This window comes from Euleptes europaea, chromosome 17 (assembly GCF_029931775.1).
Source record: "Euleptes europaea isolate rEulEur1 chromosome 17, rEulEur1.hap1, whole genome shotgun sequence".
NCBI classification, from domain to species: Eukaryota; Metazoa; Chordata; class Lepidosauria; order Squamata; family Sphaerodactylidae; genus Euleptes; species Euleptes europaea.
The window spans coordinates 9023780-9040888 of record NC_079328.1 but is presented as its reverse complement, the minus strand read 5'-3'; the positions used below and the strand labels follow the sequence as shown (position 1 = coordinate 9040888).

Below are 17109 nucleotides of genomic sequence, written 5' to 3'. Positions count from 1 at the left end.
AGATAGGAGCTCTATCGGTTAGGCCAGGACTGATCACATTCTACAAGGACAAGGTGGTACTCAGACATGACCACTTATTCCAAAGTGCAACACAAAATTCCATAGAGAGCAGGACATAATACTCCCATCATTCTGTCCCAATCCAAAAACACCTATGGAACAGACATGGCATTTACTAGATCTCCGAAGAGCCTTACATATATACATGACCAGAACAGAGGGCATCAGAACATCTGAATCACTATTCATCAACATTTCACAACCAAAGAAGGGTAAACCCATGTCGAAGGCATCTATCAGTTGCACCATTGCCTTATGTATAAAGACGCCCTATAAGGAAAGCAAATTACCCATACCCGGAGGCATAACTGCCCACTCGGTTCGAAGCGCCACCATTGAGGAGATTTGTAAGGCGGCCACGTGGTCGTCTGTGTCTACCTTTGTAAGACACTACAAATTAAACCTTTACTTGTCTGCAGATGCCGCATTTGGCAGACGGGTGTTGCAAAGCATATTACAGGACGTCTAACCGTCCCAGGGCGGGGACAGCTCTTGTATGCCCCATCATGAAGATGCCCTTTGTCCCTCTGAGCCAAGAAAGAGCCTTGGCTACTTAACCTTGAAGGCTTCTTATGCTCAGAGGGACGAAGGGCATCTTGCCCTCCCAGGCGTCCATTACTAGTTGAGTTATAGTCTTACAGTTAGTTGAAGTTCAAGGTTGTGTACTTAACATTACAGTTCACAAAAATACCGATTACAGTACAATATCATATCACGTGTTTCTTAGCTTTTTCTACTAACCTTCTAAGGCTTGGAAAGTTTTGTAACTGGCCATAAGGGGCGTTTTCCCTCAGAAGCCAGGAAAAATTTAAATATTAAATCCTGCCTCCCGAGCTAAGAGGAAAAGGAAACACCCATCATGAAGATGCCCTTCGTCCCTCTGAGCAGATGAAGCCTTCACGGTAAGTAGCCAAGGCTCTTTTTGTTTGGTTTAATGGCTCTTCTGATTTCTCCTTTTGCAAAAGAGGGAAATTTGTACCAGCCCTTATGATCCTATATAGCAGTGATGGCGAACCTTTTAGAGACAGAGTGCCCAAACTGCAACCCAAAATCCACTTATTAATTGCAAGGTGCCAACATGGCAATTTAACCTGAATACTGAGGTTTTATTGGTTCTTGTAGGTTATCCGGGCTGTGTAACCGTGGTCTTGGAATTTTCTTTCCTGACGTTTCGCCAGCAACTGTGGCAGGCATCTTCAGAGTAGTAACACTGAAGGACAGTGTCTCTCAGTGTCAAGGGTGTAGGAAGAGTAATATATAGTCAGAAAGGGGTTGGGTTTGAGCTGAGTATTGTCCTGCAAAAGTATTGTCCTGTAAGTATCAAGATAATGTGCTAATGAGGGTATGGTATGTTAATATGGAACCATTGTATCCTGAAGTGATCTGTTAATGTGTGTAATCCAAAACTAATCTGTATGGCTATTGTTGAATGTTGTCTTTGTCTGGAGGTTTTTCAGGGCAGGAAGCCAAGCCTTATTCATTCTTAAACTCTCCTCTTTTCTGTTAAAGTTGTGCTGATGTTTATGAATTTCAATGGCTTCTCTGTGCAATCTGACAAAATAGTTGGTAGAATTGTCCAGTCTTTCAGTGTCTTGGAATAAGACCCTGTGTCCTGTTTGTGTCAGTCCATGTTCAGCCACTGCTGATTTCTCAGGTTGGCCAAGTCTGCAGTATCTTTCATGTTCTTTTATCCTTGTTTGTATGCTGCGTTTTGTAGTCCCGATGTAAACTTCTCCACAGCTGCAAGGTATACGATATACTCCTGCAGAGGTGAGGGGGTCTCTTTTGTCTTTTGCTGATCGTAGCATTTGTTGTATTTTCTTGGTGGGTTTAAACACTGTTTGTAGGTTATGTTTTTTCAAAAGTTTCTCCATCCTATCAGTGACTCCTTTAATAAATGGCAAGAAAACCTCCAGACAAAGACAACATTCAACAATAGCCATACAGATTAGTTTTGGATTACACACATTAACAGATCACTTCAGGATACAATGGTTCCATATTAACATACCATACCCTCATTAGCACATTATCTTGATACTTACAGGACAATACTTTTGCAGGACAATACTCAGCTCAAACCCAACCCCTTTCTGACTATATATTACTCTTCCTACACCCTTGACACTGAGAGACACTGTCCTTCAGTGTTACTACTCTGAAGATGCCTGCCACAGTTGCTGGCGAAACGTCAGGAAAGAAAATTCCAAGACCACGGTTACACAGCCCGGATAACCTACAAGAACCAATGAACTCTGACCGTGAAAGCCTTCGACAATATACTGAGGTTTTAGTTTAGAAAAAACAACACATACATTAACATCTTTTGCCTTAAAAGAAAAACACAATAACAGAGCTTTCAATGATACAAACAACTTTTATTGAAAGGTAAAAGTTTGCATTTGGCATGCTTTTGAACAATTAATGTTTGTTCAAAGCCCCTCAGCTGGGCGGCGGGGAGTCCAGGGAAGGGGGGGGCTTTGAACTGCTCCGCGCAGCTGGGCGGTGGGCAATCCAGGGAAGGGCAGGCAGCGTGGAGCAGTTCTGGGCGGCGGGGAGTCCAGGGAAGGCAGACGCGAGGGCTGCTCAACTTACCCGCGCGTGCCCACAGAGAGGGCTCGGCGTGCCAAGTCCGGCACGCATGCCATAGGTTCGCCAACACAGCTATATAGAATAATCATACATTTGATTGTTAGATCTGCTGCTCTAGTTGGGTACATTGTCCATATAGAACAGTGATGGTGAACCTTTTAGAGACCTAGTGCCCAAACTGCAACCCAAAACCCACTTATTTATCGCCAATACGGCAATTTAACCTGAATACTGAGGTTTTAGTTTAGAAAAAACAACTCATACATTAACATCTTTTGGCTTAAAAGACAAACACAATAACAGAGCTTTCAATGATGCAAACTTTTACCTTTCAATAAAAAGTTGTTTGTATTTGGCATGCTTTTGAACAATTAATGTGTTTTTTGCTGTTGCGTGCATGCTGATAATTTGTCTACCCTTGGCTCATACTTTGTAAGTTTGAGAGCAACACATGCTGCACTCAGGTCATCTGTTAGTCTGTTTCCAGTGTCAGATTTGATATAATTCAAAGCTGAAATCAGCTGCTCACAAGCATTAGATGATCCAAAGTAAGGAAAGCAATCCCAAGTGCTTTCATTGACTTAAAATTATTTGGCAGAGAATTCTACACTTTAAGGATTTCATTTTCAGGACTAACTGTGCTGTCCTTTGTCATCCCTTCTATCTTCTCAAGTGTTTCACCAGGTCATAGAATTTATTTTTCCAGATAGAGCTTTCTTGAAATTCTATTAGCTCCATTTCCAGATTTTCTAAATCTAACCAGTGTAGGCAGGAAAGATCAAGTTCTTCAAATTTGGCTTTATCTGGAGAAGTAAGAAAACACAGGGTTGTCTCCATCTTACGAAACTGTAAAAATCTGTTACTAAAATTCACCTTTACAGCTGCTACAATGCTATAAAATTCCTTGTAGATTTCCTGATGGCTTGTAGGATTGTCTGCAAATGTTGTAGAATTTTCTAAATGCTTTTTTAGATTTGGAAAATATTTCAGCTGCCCAAGGTCTCTTTCAAAAACCTGCAGTTTTCTCTCTAATGTTTTGATATCACAAAACATCCTTTCTGCTGTTTTCCCTACACCTTGTAGTTGTTTGTTCAGTACATTGAAGTGTTGTGTAAAATCTGTAAAAAACATGAGGTTGGTAAGCCAGGCCATATCAGTGACCTGTGGATATTCCTGCCCTTTTTCATTCATAAACTGTCTAATTTCATCCAAGCAGGCTACAAATCTCTCCAGGACACGTCCTATGCTCAGCCACCAGACATTATTGTGTGTGTTGAGTGCCGTCAAGTCTCTTCCAACTCATGGTGACCCTATGAATGAAAGTCCTCCAAAATGTCCTGACTTTGACAGCCTTGCTCCGGTCCTGCAAATTGAAGGCTGTGGCTTCCTTTATTGAGTCAATCCATCTCTTGTTGGGTCTTCCTCTTTTCCTGCTGCCCTCAACTTATTAGTTAACACTAAAGAAATGGATATTCCCTTCTTGGAATAAGATGAAGTGGAGGTGTTTCACACATTTCCCATACACAGGAAGCGTGCAGACCTCGATCTTCCATACAAGCTCTCATTTTCCCATTAGCAGGAAGCCCAGGTTGGTTCCTATGGACAGCAGCCCACACAAAGTTCCCCCTGACAATCTCAGTATAATGAGTGCTATGTCTGTCTTGTCCTCTCATATAGCACGCACACAGGCCATAGAGAGCTGAACCCTGCACACCATTCTCACTGAGGAAGTTACCGCACTTCGTATTCCCAGCGATGTATTAAGAGTTTGAAAATGTTGTAAAAAACATTGTTTAAAAGGGTTTTTGGATACCACGGCTTATAAATGGTTGGAAGATGTCTTCACAGCTAAAGGGGCCAAACAAAGTGCAAACAGTATTTTTTAATAACGTTTTCCAACTCTTAATACATCGCTGGGAATACATAGAAAGTGCGAACAGTATTTTTTATAACATTTTCAAACTCTTAATACATTGCTGGGAATACAAGTGCGGTAACCCCCCAAGACTCATTTCTTAGTATACCAAGGGGGGTGATAAGAGTCTTCATCTCTCTGCGGAAGGAATGTAAAATGACTGAATAAAGAAGTTAAGTTACTGAGAACCTGGGGTGCAGACTTGTTTGTGAGAGACCAGATACAGGATAGTAAGCATCAAAATGCTCTACTGAGTTTGTGCTCATGGTAAACAACAGCAGCAGCAAAGTGTATCTTATCTCTCCCCCCCCCCCCCGTGCAGAAGTCCCCTTTAGCCTTAGGACATCTCCAGGCCTCACCTGGAAGTTGGCAGCCCTGGCCAGACCCTCCTACACAACACTGAAGGGCTAGCAGTGTGAAGGGCAGGAACCCCGGCAGTCACCGGCCAAAGGGACGAAGCCAAACGCCCCGCCGACCGCAGCAGCCCAGGAGGACCCAGCGTCATGGCCGGGAAGGAAGGAGCCAGACGCCGCGGCAACATGGCACAGGGGCGGCGGAGCCCGAGAGACGCCGCAGCGGGAACTGAGTCGCAGCAAGGCGCTCGGACACAGCCTCACCCGTCCGAGGTGGAGACGGGGGGCCAGAGCCGGAGAAGCGAGCGGGAGCCGACAAACAGCTGAGCTGCAGACGCAGCTCAGCTGAGAGAGAGGGAGGGGCCCAGACGCCGACCGGGGAGCCCCGGAAGTGCATGACGGGAGGCTCAGGAGGGGGCGGACTTTGCTGCCGTGCGCCCGTCCCTCTCCCGCAACCGCAGCGACCCACTCCAAGGCAGACGGGACGGCTCCTCACGTGCCCACAGAGAGGGCTCGGCTCGCCAACACGGATATAGAACATCTCGATAGTCTTCAAGTTAAGTTTTTTAGAAGCTTGCTGGGTATTCTGCAATTTATCTCCTCCTCCACTATACTGTTAGAACTGGGGCTTCCAAACTTATCATCTATTATATATCAATCTGTCAATCTGTCATAAAATTTTAATACTCCCTCTTTGAGCCATCAGCAGCTCCTGACATGTTTCAGTTGTTAATCTCAGATATCTCTGTGTCCACCTGGACTAGTAGGTTAGACAAAAGATTTTCCCTTCCAATAAAGCAACTGAAAGCTGCAAGGAATAGTACTTGGAAAGCAAGCTGTAAACAGTTACAAAATGAGATCTTAAATGAGGATTAGTCCTTAGTGTTTAAGGATGCAAATCGTATATGTTCACCTCGCTTCTTCCAGATACTCTTCAACAGAACTTTCTCCTTGCCAGACTATTACTGTTGGTTAGAAATTCATAAATTCATACGAGCTTTCTTAATGACAAGATGTAATGCCCTAGACTCAGCCGAGACACAAGGGCGATACAATAAAATTATTGCAGAAGAACGAAAATGCCCATTTTGTCCGGATGAAATAGACTCTCTAGCTCACATTGTTTTAGCATGTCCACAAAATAATAGTGCACAAAATAAATATATCACTCCCTGGATAAAGTAGCTAAAGACGCTTTCTGAGAAACGGATACTGCGTTATCTGCTGTCAAATAGATCGGTCAATTGTGTGAGAGATGTGGCAACTTTTATAGTGTCAAGCAAAAATTCAATTTCATCTCCCCTTTTTAAAGTGTGGATAGCCAGTGACTGTTAAATCTAGGAAAAGGAAAAATTTCACTCGTTCCTCCAATTTCTGTTTTTTCTATTTTGCATTTATTGCCATCAAATTCCCTCATAAAGGCCTTACTCGTCTGGTGTATTGTTGATATTAAAAAATTCTTTCAATTCTTTTTTGCATTGGTTTATGACCTCTTTAAGTAAAATATTGTCATTCAGTCTCCATCTTCTCCTTCCTTGGTGGCTAAATTTCCATGTCAGCTCTAGCGGATTATGGTCTGCCATTATTTTTGGTAGAATTTCCACATTTTCTAAGTTATTCTGCAGTGTCTTTGAAATCCACACATATCTATTTTTGAATAAGAATTATATCTGTCTGAGTAAAAGGTATAGCCGTTTTTGTTGGGGGTTTTGCTTCTCCATGTGTCTTCTAATTGTAAAAGATTCATAGATTCCAGAACCTTTTTTGGTAATTTTCCTCCTTGGTGGTTTTTGATCTGTCCAGCGTTGGGTACTAACTTTCTGTTTGTGTCAACTATAAGAATCAGTTCTACTTCTTGTTCTTTCATAACTTTTTGAAAAATTCTGTTGAAGAATTGTTTTCTGCCATTGCCAGGATCATAAATGCCAACCACTGTAAGAAATTTCCCATTTGGTACTTGCAATTTAATCAGCAGGTATCTTCCTTCTAAATCTTTTATTTCTGTAACTATTTTAAGTTGGGGTTTTAATTATAGATTGCTATTCCTTTCTTCTTCTCATTGGCCAGTGCTGCAGAAAGGTATCCTAATCTTTTATTCACCAATAGGTGCTTATGTGTTTTTTTGGCATGGGTTTCCTGGATACAAATTAAGTCAGCTCCAAATTTATTCAATAAATAGAATGCCTTGTTTCTTTTCACTGGATCATTTAATCCATTTATATTCAACGATACGGTCTTTAATTTCTCCATGTTCTTTCTTTCTATCAATATGCGGCCGCAATCGCCAGTTTCCCATTTTCTTCTTTTTCCTCTTTGTCTGATTGAATCTTCTCCTCTGCTTCTGTTGGTTCTTTGTTCTTTTCTTCTCTTCTAGTTGGTTTAGTAGTAGGTTTTTTAGGCTCTTTTTCATCTTGTTCCTTCTTCTCTCTTTTTTCCAGTGTTGCTAATTCTCTTGCCAGAAGATCTGCTTGTTCTGGATTCTATATTATTTTCCTTCCGGTAGGGAGGTACACTTCCAGTACCGTAGGCATCAACTAGCGATATTGTTTTTCTCTCCTTAATAAAATCTGTCTTAACAAATGCAGTTCCTTTCTTTTTCTTACAACTGTAGCTGGCAAGTCTTGGAAAATCTGTATCTGTTTGCCTTTTTACGTCAGTGGGTTGTCTCTTTGATGTTGTAAAATTGTGTCTCTAGTTTTTTCTGGGAGAATTTAACTAAAGTATCTCTTGGCACATTTTTCCCCCTGCAAAATTGGAATTTATTCTGTACATATTATTTCCAGGAAGTCTCCTTCTATTTGCATATAATCTTGAATTAATTCTTTGAATTTCTCTTCAGGATTATCTTTCCCAAATTCCTCCTCGATTCCATGAAATTTCAGGTTTGACTCTCTGTTCTGTATCTCCAGGATTTGAATTCTCCATTCTGCACTGTCTTTCCATATCTCTTGTTTGTGTGCTTTAGTTGCCACCAATTGATGGTCTGATTTCAGTTCCTTTATTTCCCATATTTCCATGTTGATCTTTCAGCATGCCTAACCTTGCCTTAAATTTCCCTTTGATTACTTGAATCTTGTGGAACAGATCTCTTGTTCTTATTTTTTGTTGTCCTCTTCTGTTTCTTTACACTGGTTATTATAATAGTTCTCTTCGTCTTTACATGTGTGTTGCTGGAACTCTGCATTTAGACTCTTTATTCTGTTTCTGTCACCTTTTACTGTTGCTCCTCATCTGTCCTTAGCAATTTCAAGAGTTTCATCAGTCATCCATTGAGGCTTTTCATTTCTTTTTGGCTACAGGAGAGCCAGCATGGGGTAGTGGTTAAGAGCAGTGGACTCTAATCTGGAGAACCGGGTTTGATTCCCCACTCCTACACAAGAATAGTCACAGTTCTCTCCAAACTCTCTCAGTCCTACCTTCCTCACAAGGTGTCTATTGTGGGGAGAGGAAGGGAAGGCGATTGTAAGCTGGTTTGAGACTCCTTAAAGGTAGAGAAAATCGAGGTATAAAAACCAACTCTTCTTCTTTGCACATTCTTCCTTGATAATATCTTTGATATCAACCCATAGTTCTTCCAGTTCGCATTGACTTGAACTTAGTAATGCATATCTGTTCTTTACACAGTCTTTAAACTTCAGGGATGTTGTTTAGATTGTATTTTGGCACTATGAATGTTTTGGTGTTTTTCTTCAGCTTTGTTCTGATTTTCAGTATTGACAATTCGTGGTCTATACCACAGAGCACCTTGTTTTAGCAGAGATAATAGAGCTTCTCCATCTTCTGTTTCTGATTATGTAATGATTTGATTACTGTGTTGACCATCTGGTCATGTCCACATATACAATCATCTGTTTGGTTGCCTAAAACATGTTTGCAATGAACAACTTGTTGTCTTCACAGAATTCGGTGAGCGGAATTCACCTGCTTCATTTCGTGCTTTTAGCCCAAATCTTCCAACAGTATTTGATTCTTCTTTGTTTTCTACGTTTGAGTTCCAGTCACCTATCAGCACATCTTGTTTAGGTGTATGATAATTTCTTGTTGGACACCTGCATAAAAAGCTTTAAATTTCTTCCTCATCAGCATCTGTAGTTATTAGAGCAACTCCATTTCTTCTGTGTTTGTAATTTCCAGAGTAAAACACTTTGTGATTTTCTTATTGAAAATTTCCTAATCCAGTTCATTTTAGTTCACTCACTCCCAGGATTGCAGTGTTTAAACGCGCCATTTCTCATTTAACGATTTTGAGCTTATTCTGATTAATACTTATCGTGTTCCATGTTCCTGTTATATGTGTCGATAATGGCCAGTCAGTATCTATGAAAATCATTTTCATAGTGGCCATAACATCAGCCAGGAGAGTCAGTGAACTCCAGGCACTCCATCATGATCCCCTCTTCCTTAAAATTTTTGATTGCAGAGTGGTGTGATGGCTATCTTTCAAATTCCATCCCACAATAGTGTCAGAATTTCATCTAAATTAAGACATCATCCTACCAGTGGTCCTTGTGCAACCACAATATTAGACTGATCATGCCCTTCACACTCTAGATGTCCACAGGGCCCTACTATTCTATCTGGATCGAACCAGCAGTTTCAGTCTCCTTCTCAGGCCCTAAGTCAGGCCTCAGACCCTCCACGCAATTAATTTCGAGATGGACTGCCTACTCTATGTGATTATTCTACAACATGCATGAGTTGACTGTCCATTACACCTCCGTGCCCCCTCCACTAGGGCACAATCGACCTCAGCAGCATTCTAGTGAGGACTTTCAGTTGAAGGTGGCAACTTTGTCCTTGCACACCAAACACTACTCCATGGACACTGATGCCATGAAAGAGGTGGCAGCTGGAAAGGCAGTACTCTAGTCTGTTTTCAACTAGGAGCTTGCACCTGTCTTTCAAAACTTGGTCAAGTCAGCTTGCTGCTCTCCCATGTGGGACTGTACAGGTACCCAAATGATGAAAACTGGGTTGCACTAACCTGTAACTATTGTTCATTGATTGGTCACCTGTGCAGTCAGACATCCTTCCCTCCTTGCCCCCCCAGTGTGCTCCAATAGTGGTAAGAAATAAAGCTAGCTGTCTCCAACAGCAGCAATGAAGTACTGAAGGAAGGAAGCTCTGCCCCCTCCTTTTACACTGGAAAAGATGGGAAAGCAGCATGGAGGAGGGGAGAAGGAGCATGCACTATAGAGTTTTTGAGCTTCAAAATCTCTCATATGCATAGTAACCCATGAGTGTCTGCACAAGTGGCCACCTGATAAACAGCAGTTACAGGTAAGTACAACCCTGTAACTGCTAGCTAGTCTCTTCAAAGCTATGTGATTGTGACTACATAGGGATATTGTATGGTACATGCTTAGCATTGTGCAGAAATGCTGTTAATACTGCTTTCCAGTATGCCATCAACAGCTTCTACCACTCAGATTATCAAGCCCTAACCCAATAAGTTTCAAGGGGGACCTATTAGCCCTTCCCTGTCTGCCCCCTTGTTACAGTAGGAAGCAGGGAAATGGTGCCTTTTCTTGCTGGGGAGCTCCCTTAGATCAAAGGTTTCCCTGGAAAGTACCCTGGTGACCCACCGCCACCACTCAGGACCTTCTGAGACCCTCTAGACTGTCCTCTAGGCCCTCTCCCAGTACAGTGCTAGAACAATAACAAAATAACATATAACCAACCTGGTAGCACCTGTGCAGTCTAGTACATGGGGAAGAGATTAAGAGAAATATCCCAGAGAAATAAATTGTAGTAAGTGAAGCAAAAAAAATGTCTTTATGAAAAGGTCCTTTGTAAAAGAGAAAAAAGGGTGGGGAGGATGGTTGGATTCAAAAGGGGGTGGGAAATGGCTAAACAAAATACAGGGGAAAGCACACAGCACCAACAGCACGGAGAGATTCAAATGCAAAGCAATACAGTTCCACTAACTTAGCCAAACACGTTACCTATGCGCTAGCTGCTTCCTCAGAGCCTCTGCAGAGTTCCTTGTGGTAACAAGAAGTCAAAGGAGTCCTTAACCTCTACTCGACTTCCTGTGGACCCAGATTCCATTGAGGACTGAAGACAAGTGAAAATGCCAAATGTCCAGATATTTATGCTAAATGGAGTTGGACCTAAACTAGCCTCCTTTCTAAGAATGACAAGCGGATTTCTCCAATCCCACACAAACCCCCATCTCTGATGTCAGAGGTTATGTCTACCATTCAGAGCCATATCCCATCTCCATCACGCACCTGGTAATGGCTCTGAACTTCCATGACAAATACCTGGTCTGGTTTGAACCGGCTCGTCCTTTGTCCAAAAGGGATTAAGTCTGCCGGGATGGTCCAATGTGGGATGGACCTGAATACCTGCATTGTAATGTTATCAAGGGTCCCAGATGCTCTAGGTGGGACTCCTGAGCCTTAGCAGGTTTTAGGATTTCTGTCACACACACCCAATACTCATGCTTCCCCACCTTAAAATGTCTGACTATGAGCTTGCATGTTCAACTTGTATACATTTACAGATTTAGTAAATACACATTTCTGTGTACATTTCTGTTGTGCCAAGAAAACCATGCTCTGGGTTTAGGGAGCCCCAATTTAGACTCTAATCCGTGGGGCCAAACTAGACGTGATGGTGTCCTTGTGTCTGCCACAGGACCATCACTGCAATTTTAAAGTGACTTAAAAATGCAGTGAGGGTCCAATCCTGATTGGACTCCCAGTGTAGCCGGTTGAGGTACTTTTCAGTGTGCCTCTTCAAGTGCCAAAACAACTGTGGGACGGATGCTGCCATTTTGGCACTTGAAAAGGTCAGGAGCAAACAACAAAAGCTCCTTTGTCCACTGTGCAGAGGGCCTAATCAGGATCAGGCCCTGCAGTATTTTTTAATCACTTAAAATGGCAGGGGCGTCCCCATGGCAATCATGAGGACCCTGCCATGCCTAGTTTGGCCCCCAGTGGTCAGTTCCACTGGGGTGGAGCCAACCATATTCCAAGGAGCCTTCTCCCATCTTAAGTGACTCTTCCTCCAACAGAAGAGCCAGGTTAGGAGAAGGCTCCTTGGGATGGAGGAATATTTCATACTTGAGCCATAAAGAAAGGTGGGGTATAAATATTTAGATAAATACTGACTTTGCTCAGTGGAGTGGTAGGATAGGGGTAGGATTTACCCACTGTGTTCATGAAGTTAAAGCAACACCTGTAAACCAAGCATCTTGGGTACAACCCCAAGAATATGTACCCATCAAAATAATACGTAAAATAGTCCTTAGATCAAGATTCCCCAATGTGAAGCCATGTCACCCACTCTTATTTCCCTTAGTGCTTGCTGGGTTTTTCAGAAAGTGGGTGGGTCCATTGTAAGGTAGGGCTTATTCTTGGCTGTTCTTATTAAAATGAAAGAGGCTTCCACTGGAGAATGAGAAGGACTGGTAAGCACCTGGTCTTTCCTTAGTGTGTGGTTCATTCCCCCTTCATTCCTTCTTTCCTCGAGGTGTGAGAAGGAAGGGATTACATTTACCTCCTGTGGCAGCCATTTTGGGGTGGTGCTCTCCATCTTCTCTCAAATTTCCAAAAGTGCCCACGGGCTCAAAAAGGTTGGGGACCCCTGCCTTAGATTATTCATATTTTGTGTGCCAGGATCTAAAGGGCTACTTTAAGTGTTCCTCGAAGGATTTCTTCCTCCTGTCTTTTGATTAACAAGACCCACACCAATCCCTTGCCATGCAACAACCTCCTTTTGAAATGCCTCACCATTTCAGAAGTTGTTTGCAACATGGCATAAATCGGTGCTGTTTGAGAAACGCAAACCCTAAGCCCCTCTTGGGTACATGGAGTTAATAGTACACGGTTCTTTGGAATGGCAGCCTCTGTGCCTAAATGTAACTGCTGGGATTTTTTCCTCCAGTTCCTTATGACAAAACTGTTAATTTTAAAAATGTAGTCAGACCTTGCCTCTTAATTCTCCGTACAATAATTGTGTCCCCAGACTCCTTCATCTTCTTCTAATACAAGCTTCACATCCGATGGTACGCCAGGAGGCATTAAGCGAAAAGCGGAGGACAGTGATAGCGAACCTGAGCCTGAAGATAATATCAGGTGACACATTTGGTACTTGGTTAGCACATTGTCAAAAGGGATGCTGGCTCATTACTGCTGTTTACCCTATATTGGTAATGCTTTTCTATTATCTTTTTATCCACCGATAATTAACGTGGAGGGTTGGGATATGCTGTAAATTCCAGTGAGATGTGTCGGCTGTAGCTGTAAAATGTAAGTGTCTCCATTAGTATGCGTGCAGGTTTTTGTCCTAAAAGCTGTGACTCCCTTCGAGACCCTGCTTCTGATTGGCTAGAGGTTTGGTATTCTGCTGGGCAGAGTGCCATTCCTTTGCAGTCTAAATTAAACTTTCCAGTTCTGCAGCCAGATGCAGGGCAGGTGTTCCCTTTTGGGTAGGGCTCATGGGCAGAGAGGCGTATAGTTCAAGGGACGGGTCCTGGGTTGAGCCCTGGTTGAAACAATCACAGCAGGGTTAGGGAAAGTCTTTTTTGGCCAAAGATTTCAGGGAGCCAATTCCAGTAGACTGGACAGGACTGAGTTAAGCTGACCAGCGGCCTGAGATTGTCAGCCTCGTGTATCTTTTCAGCATCTGAATTGGTTGCACATAAAGGCTTGGATCCCAAGTAGTTTAAGTTGTGGGAACCTGTGAGGACTTGCAGGGGCATCTCATTTCCCCCTCCCCCACCATTTCCTCTTTCCCTTTCATGAAAGCCCCCGTAGCCTCTCCTCTTTTTCTGCTTCCTTCTTTCCTTCTCACCCAACAGCCAACCTACCTTTATCTGCCCCTCTGTCTTCAGCTTTCTTTCCACCCCCCACATACTCTGCCTAGGAAAACAATGGGCCAGTTGTGTGGTGTTGGCCGCTGGCCAAGCCCACTTGCGTAGTAGGGAATTTGCAAGGAATTGCAAGGGGCACCTCAATTCTCCTTATATCCCCCTCCTTACACTGTTTCCTCTGTCTCTTCTCCTGGCAACCCCCATATACTCTACCCTTTCTCTGCCCCATTCTCTCCTTCTCAGCCATTTACCAATCTACCTTCTAACTGCCTAACATTTTCAGAGATATAGATATATATATATTATTGATTTACTTCATTTATACCTTGCCTTTCTCCACAGTGGAGACCAAAACAGCTTACAGCATTCTCCTCTTTTCCCTTTTTATCCTCCCAACAACGCTGTGAGGTAGATTAGGTTGAAAGTGAATGGCTGGCCCAGCATCACATAGTGCACTACCATGGCTGACTGGGGAACTGAACCTGGGTCTCCCAGACCCTGCTCTGAAGCTCTGGCTTCTGCACCACACTGGCTTTCATAGGGTGGTTGCTGTTGAAGAATAGCAAGCAGCCAGGCCCAGGTGAGTCATGCAAGTCAGATGGTATCAAGTCACCCAGTAGTCGCTGCCAGGCTTGGCCCCAGTGAGTCCTTCCTCAAAGGCCAAAACAGCCATTAAAAGGGCCCTGCACTCTCCCTCACCTTTTACAGACAAAAAACAAGCCTGGAATGCTGTGGTTGCTTAGCAACGGCCACTGAGGGCTTCCATTTCTTAAAGCTACAGGCACTCCTTTTATCATTTGGGTTTTTTTTAACCCCCCAGTGTAATTTTTTTAGATTTCAGATTCTTCTGCAATCCTAGGGCATTTTTCAGGTTTGCAGAAAGATCTGTTGTGTCCATTCACAGCTCCAGTCATTGGATTTAAGTAGCCTCAGATTTGGCTGAGTTGAGAATTAGAATATACAAGCAGGAACCCACAAGGACTTGTGGGGGGCATTTCATTCCCCCCCCATCCTCTTTCAATTTCCTGAAAGCCCCCATAGCCTCTCCCCTTTTTCTGCTTAATTCTCTCTTTGAGTTGCCAACCTGCAGGTGGGGCCAATAGATCTCCCAACTACATAAATAAGTTCCCCTTAGGGTTCCCAGCTCCAGATTGGGAAATTTCTGGATATTTGGGAGTGGAGACTTGGGAGGCTGAGGTTTGTGGAGGGAAATGGTCTTAGCAGGGCATAGTGCTATAGAGTCCACCCTCCAAAGCATCCATTTTCTTCAGGGGAACTGATGTCTGTCATTTGGACATCACTTATATCACTTTCCCTTAGAGGAAATCGCTACTTTGAAGTCTGGCATTATACCCTTCTGAGGTCCCTCCCCTCAAACCCCACACTTCCTAGGCTCAGCCCCCCCCCCCTAAAATCTCCAGGAATATCCTAACCTGGAGTTGGCAAGCCTATCTCTTACCCAGCAGCCAACCTACCTTTATCTGCTCCTCTATCTTAATCTTTCCCTCCCACCCATCCCCCCACCCCCTGGCAGCCTCTACCTGGGAAAATTATGGCCAGTTGCATGATAGGGAATACTCAAGGACTTGTAGTGTGGGACCTCACTTTCACTCAATGAGTTGCCACAGCCAGATGGAGATTGGAACCTGGGTCCCCCAGACATTATTCTGAAGTTCTAAATACTACACTATGCTGGCTTTCGTAGGGTGACTGCTGTTGACCAGTAGCAAGCAGCCAGGCCTAATTGAGTCATGCAGATCAGATAGTATCAAGTCACACAGTGGCTGTTGCCAGGCCTAGGGTTGCCAGCCTCCAGCTGCGACCTGGAGATCTACCAGAATTACAACTGATCCCCTGACAACAAAGATGTGTCCCCCTGGAGAAAATGGCTGCTTTAGAAGGTGGACTCTACGACATTATCTGGCTGAGGCCCCTTCCCCCCAACCCCACCCTTCTTAGAGTCTACCCCAAAATCTCCAGGAATTCCCCTACCTGGAGCTGGCAACCCTAGCCCCAAGGCTGGCTCCATGAGCCCTCCCCCAAAACAGCCCTGGAAATGGCCCCACCCCTTTCCCCTGCCTTTTTCTTGCAGGAACTCCAAGCCTCTAATGCTGTGGTTTCCTAGCAATGGCAACTGAGGGAATCTGTTTCATAAAGCTACAAATGGTCCTTTTATCATTTTGGGTTTTTTAAACCCCCTAATGTGTGTGTGGTTTTTGTGTGTGTGTTTTTAAAGATTTCATACTTTTCTGCAAACCTGGGGCCCTTTTCAGATTTGTAGAAAGCTGTTTTGCCCGTTCACAGCTCCAGTCACTGAATTTAAGTATCCGTAGTTTTGTCTGACTTCACTGTTAGAATATAAAATCATGACTGCTTCTACTTATGTATGAGAAATTTTTTGCTGCCTCCTTCCAAAGATTATGGGATTCTATTGTGTGTTTTGGTTGGAATTTGAGGGGCTGCAGTCAGGTCAGTTGCCCCCCTCCTCATGCGTACATAAAGGTGCGTGGGGAGGGAGCTAATTCCAAGACAAGGTATAATTTGTTATATAAGTTTCACTGTTAGGCTGGTTGCTCATTATAGAAGAGGAAGAAATAGGATAACAATGCCAATTCCTTGTAGCTCATGTAAATTTTGATTCTCTGTTGGTGTATAGTAGCATCTGTATCCCACTTATCCTTGAAGAGCGTAGAGTGGAGCTTTGTCCTTTGAAAAAGGCTCCACTGAGGTAAAGTTACTTGCTTAAGGCCTCCAAGTGAGTTTCATGGCCAAGCATATATCAGTGTCCAAGATCCGAAAATCACTTGTGTGCAGGCGTTCATGAATGGAAAATTTCCCTTCCAGTGGTGATATCGAATGCCCCCCAAATGCCCTGATTCTGCAAGAACAATTTTTTGGACAGGGTGCAGTAGTCTCCAGGACGGGGTATGTGTGTCAAAAGGCTTGGAATGTGCAGAAGATACCAGATTGAATTCTGTGAACTTCAAGGGTAGATAAGGATCTTTCCCACCTTCCCCTTGTGATCCTGGAAAAGCTGGTGACGGGTTAGTGGATGTGATGGTTTCCTTCAGCCTTTTTACAGACTTCATTTTACAACACACCATCCCTGGATTTGTCACTTTCCAGCCTGGGAATAATGTTCTAGGGTAGAATTCCGGCTTGGATATAAAATCCAGCCAAGCCTGTGGATGATAATTGAGGCGGCAAGATAAGCTAGGCCAGAGGAGGGCAACAAAGATGGTGAGGGGTCTGGAGACCAAGTCCTATGAGGAAAGGTTGAAGGAGCTGGGTATGTTTAGCCTGAAGAGGAGAAGATGGAGAGGGGATATGATAACCATCTTCAAGTACTTGAAGGGTTGTCATATAGA

At 43.5% G+C, this 17109-nt stretch overlaps 1 protein-coding gene across 1 annotated transcript in view; it reads left to right on the top strand.

Annotated features, from left to right (window-relative positions):
- Positions 1–17109, top strand: part of XRN2 (5'-3' exoribonuclease 2) — a 115206-nt gene that overhangs the window by 56659 nt on the left and 41438 nt on the right. Inside the window, exon 16 of the mRNA XM_056862525.1 lies at positions 12895–13004. Coding sequence (XP_056718503.1) covers positions 12895–13004 — 110 coding nt within the window. The remainder of the gene's footprint in view (positions 1–12894; positions 13005–17109) is intronic.